General features: G+C 37.2%; 1 protein-coding gene across 1 annotated transcript in view; it reads left to right on the top strand.

Annotated features, from left to right (window-relative positions):
- The first annotated feature begins 4,237 nt into the window (after positions 1–4,237).
- oxa1l (OXA1L mitochondrial inner membrane protein) overlaps positions 4,238–14,388 on the top strand; it is a 14,674-nt gene continuing 4,523 nt past the window's right edge. Inside the window, exons 1-4 of the mRNA XM_057326933.1 lie at positions 4,238–4,364; positions 12,588–12,725; positions 12,919–13,210; positions 14,227–14,370. Coding sequence (XP_057182916.1) covers positions 4,257–4,364; positions 12,588–12,725; positions 12,919–13,210; positions 14,227–14,370 — 682 coding nt within the window. The 5' untranslated portion in view covers positions 4,238–4,256. The remainder of the gene's footprint in view (positions 4,365–12,587; positions 12,726–12,918; positions 13,211–14,226; positions 14,371–14,388) is intronic.

Below are 14,388 nucleotides of genomic sequence, written 5' to 3'. Positions count from 1 at the left end.
ATGAAAAGGCGGCACTATCAGTCTGGCGCAGAGAAGAGGAAGAAGAGGAAAGAAGATGAGAAAAGAAAAGATCAAGAAAAGGGTAAGTGTTCAATTAAAAAATTCAATCAATTTTAACAAGATACTTTATATAAAACATTATAATAAGCTGTGTGTACTTGTAAATGTGGTTCTGTACAATGACTATTCGCTCAGTAAACATACTAAATGGTGTTTTATTTTTAAATAAAATATGCCTAATGTGTTCTGTGAGGGCTAGTGTGGAAGGGGACAGAATAGTTTGTACAATAAAATTCAATGTGTCTATGGAGAGTCCTCAGAAACCATGTGTGTGCGTCATGTGTCTGTCTCCGTGCGTGTGTGTGCGTGTGTGTGTGTGTGTGTGTGTGTGTGTGCGTGTGTTTGTGTGTGTTTTGCACCTTAGGGAGACGTTTGAAGTATTTTCCAAAGAATGTACTTACAGCTGGTGAAAATGCAGGTCAGTTAAATAACTTTCTTATAGATCTCACTTAACTGAAATACAACTAAAATAGCCTTTTTATATTAATAATACTACATGTACAAAGGTTTATTAGTAAAATAAATTGTCAAAAATATTAAAATTAACACACAAATACTAAATTATCATAATGAGCTATCAGATTTACTTCTGTTTTTCCATCTATTTTGTGCAGCAGCTACCTCCTCCTCACATGACAGTCTTGGCCCTGTCTCAGCCTACATTGGTCTTTTTTCCAGCTTATCTGTTGCCTCCACCACATCCCCCAGTGCAGCTGACATTACCTCTTCCTCCAGTGCTGTTGCCTCCACCACATCCCTCAGTGCAGCTGACATTACCTCTTCCTCCAGTGCTGTTGCCTCCACCACATCCCCCAGTGCAGCTGACATTACCTCTTCCTCCAGTGCTGTTGCCTCCACCACATCCTCCAGAGCAGCTGACATTACTTTAACCTCCAGTGCTGTTGCCTCCACTACATCCTCCAGAGCAGATGACATTACCTTAACCTACAGTGCTGTTGCCTCCACCACATCCTCCAGTGCAATCACAGAAGGAGCTTTCTGCTCTGCAAATGTCTCAGCTGTTTCAAGAGATCCAGCTGACTGGCCTGAGGTCTTGTCAGGTAAAGAGAGGGCTGGTTTAGTTATTAGAGGACCAAGCGATTTAAATCCTAACTTTAAATTTCCAAAAAGACAAGACGGAAGAAGCTTTCATTTCCATTACAAGTTTCGGCTCCTCACTAATGGGGAAAAAATCCAACGTACATGGCTTGTTTACTCCATGAAAAGTGATGCTGTTTTTTGCTGGTGTTGCAAATTGTTTTCAAAGGGCTCTTCAAAGCTAATCACAGAGGGACAGCGTGATTGGACTAATATTGGAGCAATCCTTAAACAACATGAAAACAGCCCTGCACACATAAAAAGTGTGGTGTCATGGAAAGAGCTTGAACTAGGTTTAAAAAAGGGACAAACAATTGACCACACACAACTAACCCTCACAGAGGCTGAGAAGAGACGTTGGCGTGAGGTTCTCATTCGACTGATTGCAATCATTAAGTCTCTTGCAGAGCGAAACCTCGCTTTTCGGGGCTCTGAAGACAAATTAATGGTACCCAACAATGGCAATTTTTTAAAAGAGGTTGAGCTCATGGCTAAGTTTGACCCTGTGTTAAGAGAGCATATCAGACTAGCTGACAAGCAAGGAAACCACACAACCTATCTTGGCAAAACAATACAAAATGAACTAATCTCCTGCATCGGTGATCAACTGGTCAAAACAATGGTGGCTGGCATTCAAGAGTCAAAGTATTTTTCTATCATCTTAGACTGCACACCAGATGTCAGCCACACAGAGCAAATGTCTGTGGTGGCCAGAACTGTCAGTCTAGAAAAAGGGCCAGAGATAAAGGAGTACTTTCTTGGGTTCTTAGATGCTCCTGACTCCACCGGCGCTGGATTGTCTTCTCTTATCTTAAAAAGACTGGAGGAGCTTGGCATACCATTTAGTAATTGCAGAGGCCAGTCTTATGACAATGGAGCCAACATGAGGGGCAAAAATAAAGGAGTGCAAGCTAGACTCCTTGAGAAAAATCCACGTGCACTTTATGTTCCTTGTGGAAGCCACACTCTTAATTTAGTTGTTGCAGATGCAGCTAAAGAGTCAATAGTTGCAATTAACTTCTTTGGAGTTGTACAGAAGCTGTTCACTCTCTTTGCAGCTGCACCGCAACGATGGGCCATTCTCAAAGATCATGCTGACATCACTTTAAAAAGCTGGAGTGACACCAGATGGGAAAGTCGGGTGAAAAGTATTGAGCCGTTGCAGCACCAGCCAGAGAAGGTGAGGGAGGCTCTTTTACAGGTCAGGGAGAACACTAAAGATCCTACAGTTAGGATTGAAGCCCAGTCACTCGCGGAAGAAATTGGTTCCTTCAGATTTCAAATCTGTCTTGTTGTCTGGTACAATATTCTGAGAAAAATTAATGTCACAAGCAAACTGCTTCAATCTGCTACCATGCAGCTGGATGTTGCTGTAGATCTCATCCATCAGACAAAAGCTTCTCTCGTGAGCTACAGAGCTACTGGCTTTAATGATGCAGTCAAGAAAGCAACTGAAAGGTGTGAGGAAATGAATGTTCAAGCATTGCTTAAGGAGAAGAGGCTAAGAACCATGAAGAGACACTTCAGTTATGAAGTAGCTGATGAGCCAGAGTCCAGTGCCCTAAAAAAAATGGAAGTTTCATTCTTCAATGTTGTGGTGCATTGTGCTATCCAAACACTGGAAGACCGTTTCAGCTCCATGGGTAAGGTGAGGGACAACTTTGGAGTGTTAAATAACTTTCAAAATCTTGATACCCAGACAATAAGGTATCAATGTGAGCAGCTTGGAAGAACAGTGAGCACTGGAAATGAGTCTGATCTTGATTGGAAAGACCTTGCCATAGAATTAGAAAGCCTCCATACTCTCCCTAAAGACAAAATGACAGCACTGGAACTACTTGCAATTCCTGCATGATAAAGATATATGTGAGTTGTACCCAAATCTTTGGGTAGCTCTACGCATTTCATGTACTCTCCCAGTGACAGTGGCATCAGCGGAGCGAAGCTTCTCAAAACTTAAGCTAATAAAAACCTACCTCAGATCCTCAATGTCACAAGAACGTTTAAATGCACTTGCCATTATTAGCATCAATCATGAGGTTGGCAGCCAGCTATCCTATGATGATGTAATAAATGACTTTGCAAGCAAAAAAACAAGACGGGCAAGCATTTAGGGCTTGGCAGCAGTAGGAGATGCCTTGATGGCAAAATTCACTTTACTCGTTTACAGGTTAATTTGCTCTATTGTGAGATGTTGTTTTGTAAAAGTACTTAATATTTTTTTGTTAATCTGTAATTGGAATGCTGGTGTCCTTAGAATTTTATTTTAAAGATTCATTTATTAATTCACAAATACAGTAAAAACTTACTGTAGTGCATGTTATTACTTTTGATGTTCTGCTTGTAAGATCTTTCTTTTGAATAAACTGATTGCAAACTTTAAGCTTTCTAAGTTATGTTGTATGTATTTGCAAATCAGAATTTACATTTATGCATTTGGTAGATGCTTTTATCCAAAGCCACTTACATTAATTGAATTGTACTATACATTCTGTGTATGTGCAATCCCTGGGATCGAACCCATGATCTCAGCATTGTTAGAACCATGCTCTAACCACTGAGCTACAGGAAAACTGTAAAGGGATTATATTGTGTTGTTAATTTGACATTGTCAGATTGTCAGTGTGATATCTGTGTAAGGTTAGTATGTTGTGTACATTAGATGATGGGGGGCCTCATTTTGAAATCAGTTTAGGGCCCCCAAAATGCTAGGGCCGGCCCTGATTCTAATTATATGACCAGCACCTGTATATAGGCTATATATGCATATATTTGTAAATATAACCTATTCACTTTGGGTTTTGTTGTTGTTGTTCATGCAATTAATTTAACATTCTTAATTTTACAATAATACTTTTACAATAACAGTTTTGTACTCTTTGTAACTATTTAATTTTAATTAAATGCAATTAAAAACACAAATAAACAAATAATTAGCTTCCCTAGGTTTAGTTTGTGTGTTTGATTGTTTGTTTATTTTTACGTTTTATTTCATTTATTTACATGCACCAAGTCGCACATCCACTGTTCTTGAGGGAGCATTGTCGAAACGCGTTTGTCCTTTCCCCGTGCCGTACAATGTGTTTTTCTGTTCAAAGATGGCTGCGCTCCCGAGTGGAGTGTCCACAAGATGTCTCAGGACATGTTTGTTTCGACAAATAAAAGCGGGCATTTCCACTGTTCCTTTTGTTATGACAGAGAACGAGGTTAGTCGGACGTATGTGATTGTGTGTATATTGAGATGTCCCTCAAAGTTCGCAAATCCAGTAGCTACTTTGTAAGGCTTGACTTTGAGAGATGCTAAACAGCTAACGTTAAATTTAAAGATGTGCATGTGTAGATTACTGTTGATTGTTGTTTTACATTTTCTTTAAAAGCATTTATTTATGTCTGTTAAGACATATTTAGCGTCCATGTTGAGATCATGTTTGTCTGTTTGATTCTTGTTGAATGAACATGTTTCCTAGTCACCAAGTGTCATGTACAGTCTGGGTTTCTTAGTGGGATCATTGCACAAAATTGTATTGTCCATCATCATAATACAATGTTGTCATTACATGTTTACACACGAGTTAGAACTAGGGCTGTGACGGTAAGGTTTTTTTCTTACCGCGGTGAAGACGCAACAAATCATGCGGTTTGGCGGTTAATCGCACCCAACAACACACCTCCACAAATCTACCATTTATAATTTTTTTCAGAGTGCAACAAAAAAGAGGCTTTTTCTCCGCAGAAGCTGCAGAAAGAACAACAGAGTAACAATATAAACGCACTTGTCCAAACGCAACTTGTTGAAACTTTGAATAGTTTATTGTTTTTAACAGCAAATTATCATTAATATTATATAACTATTAATTAGGCTACATTTATAAAAACAACCTTTTTCAAAGTGCAACATAAAAAGGGAACATCGGGATAGCCTGTACAAGTGTTCGGCTGTTGTACAACTACTGGGCCGCTTTAGTGAATCGGCAAGGTCTTTCGTGCGAGGAAAACCAACATGTTCACTTTGTCTGGTTTTAGCGAGGCTCTTAACTAGGGATGTGCACGAATGTTCAAATATTGGACCCGCAATAACTATTCGAAAATTAAAAATGCTATTCGAATATTCATATTTTCCATAAGAATAAAAACTGCGTCACCACGGGTTAAGTTACCTCTACAGAAGACCCTAGAGTTGTCACGATTATTTAACGCTTCTTCACTTCATCTGTAATGAATTTATAATATACAGAAAATATAAAAAATCATTTGTATGTGTTCCTAAATCTTTGTTCACTCAGATCGCAAGCTAATTTAAATATTTTAAGTTTATACACCGGATGCTCGGATCGCATTTTATGCTCGGCTCACGTCACCATATTAAAATGTTTCAAAACTTGTGAGTCACAGAATTCGTTAACATTACTTGCATTAGGTATAAAAATACCAAGGTAATATTAAATGATTAACAATAATCTATTTATTACCATAACTTCGGAGCGGTTGTTCTTTGTTAATTCATTTGTTCGTTAAAATATGTAATGCTAATTACAACAACTTGAAACATGAAAATGTACATTTCACTGCAACTAATGTTAATGAATTTGGCCTTAGCATAACACTGGCACCTTTTTCCATACCTAAAGAGCCTGAATTTTCCTTCAAAGAAGTTCAGAAGGGTCGTTGCCTTCAGGTTACAGTCTGTAAATACATTTTTCTGTAAATACAACGCGCTGTGATTCCTTAGTTACCTTAGTTGAAATAAATACCTTATTTATTGATGCAAATGAAATGCAAAGCTAAACAAGACAGACACTGACCATGAACGACAAAGAAAACAATATACAGTATATCACTGACTCTCAGTACACATTTTGTTTGTTTTGTTTTGTATGTTTTCTTTTTGTATTATACCATTCCGCGCAGCTTTAAATGCAGTTTTTATGTATTTTTCTATTTCTTTTTTTCCAACGTTGCTAATTTTTCAACATTAAAAAACCTATAATATTAATGCGTTATGAATATTTAAAGATAATTATAGGTTTGATGTGAAATTGTGACTAAATAAAAACTTTAAAAATACGTCTTTATTAACTTAAAACAATATTCGTTTATTTAAATTTTTATGAGCTCAAATATTCGAATATGAAATTATTGAAAAATGCCCATCCCTACTCTTAACGGAGTGACAATGTTGCCAGCAGCACTGAATACACACTCGATGGAGTGGCAATTTACCGGCTGCCCCTTGTCAAAACCAAAATGTGCCCAAATAGGCGACACAACATATGGCTTAGACACTAGATTCGTGGCCATTTTTTAAATAATGTTGTCAACTGTAAATACTAGCCTATATCACAAAAGAGAAGCATCGCTATAAGCACTTGCAACTAACTGTTTACGTTATGCTTTTGTCTTTTATGCCGGTGTTTGTTTTTATTTTATTGAACATTATCTGTAGACATCACAAGTACTGAAACCTAGCATTTAATTAAAAATAATCAGATCACACACACAGAATAAATCCCCCATATGTTTAATGGACTGTCCCTCTTCCTTGCGCGAAGCATTTCCCCCCCCAGAAGCCCTTGAACATATAGGACGAAAGACAGTATTTTATGATTAACAATTTATTATTGCGTTTATAGTTCATATCCCACACCATATGCACTCCTGTAACTTTAACCAGCAAATAAATAAAATACTGAAGCGTCTGAAGGACGACAGACAAAAGTCTTTTTTGACTCACTTTTAGGTTACTCGGAACTAAGAGCAATGTAAAACACATCCACGACCGTCTGAACTAAAACTGCTCATCCTTTTTTTCCGGGGATCCAAACTACCGTAACCTCTCTAACGTTACTTCTAGCGGCGCACGAAAAAAAACACTGTGTACCAAATGAACATTAGGTATCCATTTCTGTGCTCTACAATTCAAAAAATGTGCGGTGATGACCTCAACACCGCGGTCGGCATCTCATCACTGCGGCGATGCGATTATCGTCACAGCTAGAGCTGCACGGTTAATCGTTAAAGATCGCGATCTCTATTCAAACACCCACGCGATCTCATTAATGAAATTCAACGATTCTCGTGTCTAATTTACCTCGGACTAAAATCATAACGCTTCAATATGTGCTGGTGCTGCCGCAGAAGCAGAGATAGCATTATCATCATAAGGTGTAACGACGTCACAAACAGTCTTTTCAACCACACACTATCATTATTTCTGTGTCCAATGATCACAGAAGTATTGGGATTAAAGCAGAGATTTATGGAAGGCCGTTTTATCAAAAATGTCTTTAGACGTAACGTGTACAGACGTTATACGCGTGGACGCGTTATTGCACCTAAAGACGTAATTTCGTCTACAGACGCGTGGACGCGTAATTGCGTGTAGACGCGTAAACCTTAGCGGCTCCGTTGTCAAAATAAGAGTCACATCCAGCAATGCAGACCCTACTGATATTTTATCTTTGCTACTCTTTTCTGTTGGCTGTTATACTTATTTTATTAAAACATGGCAATGATAGGCTTAATTTAATGATTAAATCAATAATCATTAAATGATTAATATGCAAATTTGTCCTATGGTGTGACAGCAAAAATGTAGGAAAAAAAACAAAAACGAAGATAAATCTCTCTTATGCTATTTTATATGATAAAATCCCTCTTATGTTATTTTATATGATAAACATAAATATTAATTATATAAAATAATGTAAAACTAACCAATTTATTCGTCAACTACCAATATCCTGTGCTGTGATCCCAAAATAAAATGTTAAATATAACAGGGCTGCGTTTCCCGATAATGTTGTCTCTTAGCTATGAAGACTCTGAAGTTACACCTTAACTCAAGTTAATCCTTTTCTAGGCGTATAGCCTACTTCCTAAACTATACCCATAAGAGGTTACTTTCTTACGTCCCACGTTACCAGGTGCTTTCCATGGTGGTGGTGCTGAATAAATATTGATGTTCGACAACCAATTATTCACTCTATACAAGTACTGCTTTACTGCGTTATGTGAGGTAGCGGCGTTCTTTATAAAATAAGCACTTTAGAAATAGTTGAAGTTGCATTTATTAGGACTCATAGGATAAAAATAAACCAAATTGTAAACTAAATCCAACCATCGATATTATTTAATTTTGAAATGAGTGTGAGAACCCGCAATCTCATGCCCAAATGTATCAACCAGCTACACTAACTGGCAGTATGGTCATATCAAAGGATCTCAAACTTTGGGTCGGAGGGTCACACAAAGCCACTTGCTGTTGCGATGCATTGAAAAAGTTTATTCGAGTAGCATACAAATACTTACATAGTTCACACGTTTATTGTGCTTGGACACTGAATGCTCAAGCGGCGTATTTACAGCGCGAAGCATGTAGCTTATGGCCGCGTTTATTAAAGCATTAAAATATAATCAACATTATTAATCACACTTACAATATCAAGGGAATGAGATTAACAAGTATGCCATTATTGTGCAGCCCTACAATGAGGTATTTTGATATTGAAATTAAACATATTCATTCATAAAAAGAAAAAGTAGAGTTGAATGTGTGTTGTTTCCCTATGTTCTATTTAAAAGGTGTGCCATGAGATAGCCTACCTTTGATTATACCTGTGTTTGGGAACCCCTTATTATATTACCCCTATTATGATGCTATAGTGTTATTATTTACTCAACAAAATTTCAGAACCCTGAACATAATCAACAGCTATAGCAGGAAAAAAGAGCTGAATTTAGGGGCTTTGTTTTTGCCAAAGTTAGACCAACACGATCCAAAAGCTATTTGCTGCTGTGGCAGGTTAACTTTTCTATCATTATAATTGCAGCATAAAGTGTAGCCAGGTTTTCAAGGTTTAAATGCACTAAAATGCTCCTCGGTTGGCGCCGTCTTTGATTTAGCCAAAAAAATGCAGTTTGAATAAACTTTATTTTGCAATCTTTCTCTTTAAATATACTCAAAATTGTTTGGGTTGCCAGCTGATGCACCTTATTTAGATAATATCATTAAAAAGCTAACATTCATAAGTGTAAAGACAATTATATTCTTTGCATGAAAACATGTCAACATAATGTTCTTTTTAAGTTTAGAATTTTATTTGTAAAGACTGCGCTGTAAAGAAGCTTTTTTCCACTGTGGCCACTAGCGGGATGTAGCCTACTCTTAACAGGGTTAAGGAAGGTATAGCTAAGAGTGCTCCAGACCAACCTTCCGAACGTACTGTATAACCACAGGTATAGTGGGTCGAGGACCAGGCAGACACGCACAGAGAACATCAGATTCAGAATATAAGATGCGCAGAAAATAAAACACAAGTAAATTCTAAGACTCTCAGTCAGCTATAGTCAATGTATAATTGGAATAGAAACATTGCTTGATTTAATGTAAATTTTAATGTCAGTTAATGACATTTATTAATGTAGTAAAGTTAGTAACTATGCAAGTTATTTTACGGACTTATCTTTAAATGGGTTGATGTCAAATGGAGTTTACATTTATAAATTGTCATTATATGTTTGACGTAAATTTGACTTGGCCAATAATTGTTTACCTTTGAATGTTTTACATTGATTTTGGTTACTGCTTCACTTCTTGAAAAGGTCTCCTACAAGTCATACTTTTACAAATATTTTCTTTTGGCACTTAAATCACTATCCTTAAGAACATTTCTATAACTTTTTATAAATATGGGCCCTCACCTGTGTTTATGTTTGGGGAAATACCAGTAGATTTCGCGCCATGCAAGTGAGATTAGCTAGTGGGTACTGTGTCATTTCGCCATTGCGGTGACTAAAAAATCCAATTCATTACTTGCAATAAGTTTCGATATCTTGTGTAGGCCTATTTTGGTAATTGAATTAATCTTACGTTTCATTCATATAATGAAAAATCAAGTTTTAGGGCTACCCTTTACCAAAAAGAATGAATGTGCATTTTCCCCATATTCAATTTAAAAGTATTTTGGTGGCGAAATAAACCTGTTTATGTGGTTTCTGGAATGAAATTGTTTGAAATATACTGTATGTAATACAATAAACATTCTTTTATCCGTTATCTTATTTACACTAAATCCAGAAATGCATGCCCGGCTACGTTGCTGCCCAGGAAAAGCAAAAGCGAGCGCGATAAAACCATAATAATTCAAATTCTGTGTCCTCATAAACCACATTTACATAAACGAATATTGGAATAGTTTCATGAGCTTAAATCTTCGAAAATAATGTTTAAAAATCTGCCATTCCCTATATAGTAATTATGTTCAAGATTGCAGAAGCCCGTGCGCATCAGTGTGCCTTTTCTTAAGTTACACTTATTTTCCTCCTGTGTTTTTTCCTGTAAAGCGGCATTGAAACACTTGGAACATTGCAAAAAAAGCACTACATAGAATTTAATTGAACAAGTTAAAAGCTCCAGTAGCAGCAGTTTTTCCTTTACATATTTTAATGTGGGTCTACAATACTGTAACCCATTGAAATTGGTTGAGAAATGTAAACGTTATTCACGAGTTCGCCATTGCAAATAATAATGATGGCAGGGATAATGCTGATAGCAGGGTTAGGTAAGATATGCGTATGGCGTGCTGTCCAGGGAGCGGGCTCCGAGCTCGCCGGTTCCTTCCGAACCCGGAACACTCTCCCCCTGATGTGGGCGAGTGCGCCGAGCTCGGAAACGGAAAGATGAGACTGGGAGGTGGAGGGGTGTTGAATTACTTGTAGAGATGGCGCAGGTGAGATTTCTGGTCTTATTTATAAGGAGTCTCGCTTGAGCTGATTGCTGATAGCGAACCAGCCGAGATGATTATGTGCTCCGGCTTCTCCCGAACTTTGTTAATGAAACATCATTTATGCTTCATACAAAAAATAAAAAACGCAACTTCCTCGTTTACTGGTTTTCTGACATTTTTCGTGTTTTTAACATGATTTTAATCTTCATGTACTGTCCGTAGTGATTCAGATATGCATAATACTGGACAAATATGTGTTATGTGTAATGTTAAAATGCAAATGAGAACTCTCTCGGGATCCCTTAGTGTTCGGGACTCTCGGCAGCAGCCCATGTTGCCCATTGGGTTGACGGCATAATACATATAATTTTACAAATGCACACATTCTTGAAAAACGCGTCGGCAGTTAAGAAAATTCCGCAAAGCCATGCTTTCGATGGTCTGTCTATACCGCTTGTATTTTGAAATGCCCTCTTCTCCCCTGTCGTAAAATCACGTATACGCTGACGTATTCATTACTAGGACCATATGCAGTACCACGCATGAGGGAGCATCACATTTATATGTATAATTCATGAATGACACGTGGTTACGCTAATGATGACGTCACGACTATATGCTTAATCAATTTTATGCAAATCTTTCCGTTTTGTGACTTTCCATTGGCTAAAACCAATACGTCTGTAGACGAAATTACGTCTTTAGGCGCAAAAACGCGTCCACGCGTTATATCGTCTGTACACGTTACGTCTAAAGACATTTTTGATAGAACGGCCTTCCATAGAGATTTGCCAACTCACACGCATGAGACGCGTTTACAAGCTCCTACACTGCCCAAATTAATCTCACACCAAACAACAGACCAACATATAAAGTAAATACAACCTGACAACAAAACTGCTCTTATGAGTGTCTTTATTACATTGTTCTGAATATGCTTCACATCTTAACTAGACAGGTTTGAAACGAAACTATCGATTGCAGACAGTTTGTAGCGCTGACAAATCTTCATGCGCGTTTATATCCGTCATTGCGGTAAACACGTCATCAGAGTGTGTGGCGCTTATCACTGTATTTACGCTAATAGAGAAGCTGCGCTATTAGAGCTTTTCATCAAGTTGCCAACGTTATTTTAAACTGTTTACAGGTGAGAATACTGCGTTGTTATGTTTATCAGTAGTGTCTTTCTTTAAAGACCCCTTCAAGCAGTCTGTAGATATCAGGCAAGACCTTTAATTGCAAGTGTCACCTTATGATTTTTTTTTACTGAGAAATATTTCATATACAGGTTAATTCAATGCATTAATACTTTTTAGGAAGTTAAACTTTTGCATTTAAAATAAAAAAAACCTTTAGTTTACTTATGGAATTTGTGGTTAAAAATTTCTCACTATAACTACTGTAGGTTAACCATAAAATATGTAATAATTTTGAAGCAAAGTCCTACGTATTACATACCTAAATAAACAATTTTTTGTCAGAACCTCTAGTAAATTATGTATTACTTTTAGTCATCATTCAGAATCGTAAAAGAATCGCAATCTCTATTTGAAACAAAAGAATCGTGATTCTCAATTTATCCAGAATCGTGCAGCTCTAGTCACAGCCCTAGTTAGAACAACAGCGTCCTTTATGTACTTAATATTATGTTTATTATTAATCTCTTGTCTAGTTATGTCTCAAACATGTTAACTCTTATTTCAGTGGTTTGTACCAAGATCACATCTTCACACTGTCAGAGGAAGTAAAGCTTCACTTGGTAGGGCACTGCTTGGGGGTCACAACCATGGACGGTTCTTATTGGTCAGCGCTGTGGCAGTTAGACACAGCAGCACTTCAGAGGTGGGTTGTTTTTACAGCTGTTAAATTGTAGATTTGTACTTTTGTCATGTAGTTTGAATTACATTGTATTTATAGATGAATTGCTGATATAGAGGCATTTTTGTAGAGAGAGAAAGAAAAAAAGATTGTGTGCACTTTAATTTCATATGTATTGCAGATACAGATTTACAGGTACATTTTGTTTATTTTACAGAAAACTGAAGCCTTTCAGATTGTGTTACCTACAACAGAAGCTGTAGATGTTGCACTCTCAGCCCCTATTCTAAATCCTATTACTGACCCTGCCCCTGTTGCCATGCAGCCAATCACAGAGCAGGTGGCTGAGGCTCCTGTTGCAGCATTAGATGTTCTACAGGGAGTTGGTGCTGAGGCCAGCCTGTCATCGCTTGGCCTGGGCAGCTACACACCTGTCGGCTTGATCCAGAATCTGCTCGAGTTTATGCATGTTAGCATTGGACTTCCATGGTGGGGTGCTATTGTTGCAGGTAAGAATGTATTTAAAAATGTATGATATTGTAATACACCCCATTCATTATTTCAATTTCCATATAATTAGTCCATTCATTAGCATACCAAACGTCCTCTGTGCATTAATAAAAACACCACAGTTCCATTTAATAAGTTCCTTTTATCATTTACAGGTGCTGGTCATATAATTAGAATATCATCAAAAAGTTGATTTATTTCACTAATTCCATTCAAAAAGTGAAACTTGTATATTATATTCATTCATTACACACAGACTGATATATTTCAAATGTTTATTTCTTTTAATTTGATGATTATAACTGACAACTAATGAAAATCCCAAATTCAGTATCTCAGAAAATTAGAATATTACTTAAGACCAATACAAAGAAAGGATTTTTAGAAATCTTGGCCAACTGAAAAGTATGAACATGAAAAGTATGAGCATGTACAGCACTCAATACTTAGTTGGGGCTCCTTTTGCCTGAATTACTGCAGCAATGCGGCGTGGCATGGAGTNGCGGGGGAAATGATTGGCTGGTAATCCATTGTTAAACATCGCAGGGTGATGAATGGGGGCGGCGGGCTTTTCCCCACCTAATCAATTCATATCTCGTTAGCTGGTATTATTTATGATTCTCATAACAGTCCCCACGGGCCTTTGAGAGAGCGTGATGGCTTCGAGATTGAGGTCGCAGCTGCTGTTCAAAGGAAAGTAGACGTAATGCATCTTACAAGTTCATAACTGCATATATATATATATATATATATATATATTTTTTTTTTTTAATATATATATATACAATATATATATATATATATATTTATATGAATAAGGTGAACTGGCAGCACAGTAAATTAACTTGTATCTGTTTCAGAGTTTTTTGTCAGAAACTGGCTCGATAGGATCACTTAAGTCTCTAAGCTTGTTATGATCATATGTTCAGTGTGTTTAACACAAATGTATAACATGCTTTTTTAATCACATTGATTTCACATGAATTATCTCCGTTTTAACATCTCTGTTTTTCAGGCACTATTATTGCCCGTTGTGTCGTGTTCCCTGTCATTGTAAAAGGACAGAGGGAAGCGGCCAAGCTGAACAACGTCATGCCAGAAATGACCAAACTCACTAACCGCATGAATGAGGCCAAGCAGAGCGGTAATAAATTTGAATGTAAGTGTTTTGTTATAA

This window comes from Triplophysa rosa, unplaced genomic scaffold, assembly GCF_024868665.1.
Source record: "Triplophysa rosa unplaced genomic scaffold, Trosa_1v2 scaffold147_ERROPOS1033765+, whole genome shotgun sequence".
NCBI classification, from domain to species: domain Eukaryota; kingdom Metazoa; phylum Chordata; class Actinopteri; order Cypriniformes; family Nemacheilidae; genus Triplophysa; species Triplophysa rosa.
The sequence above is the reverse complement of the archived record's forward strand: the minus strand, read 5'-3'. Positions and strand labels throughout refer to the sequence as shown.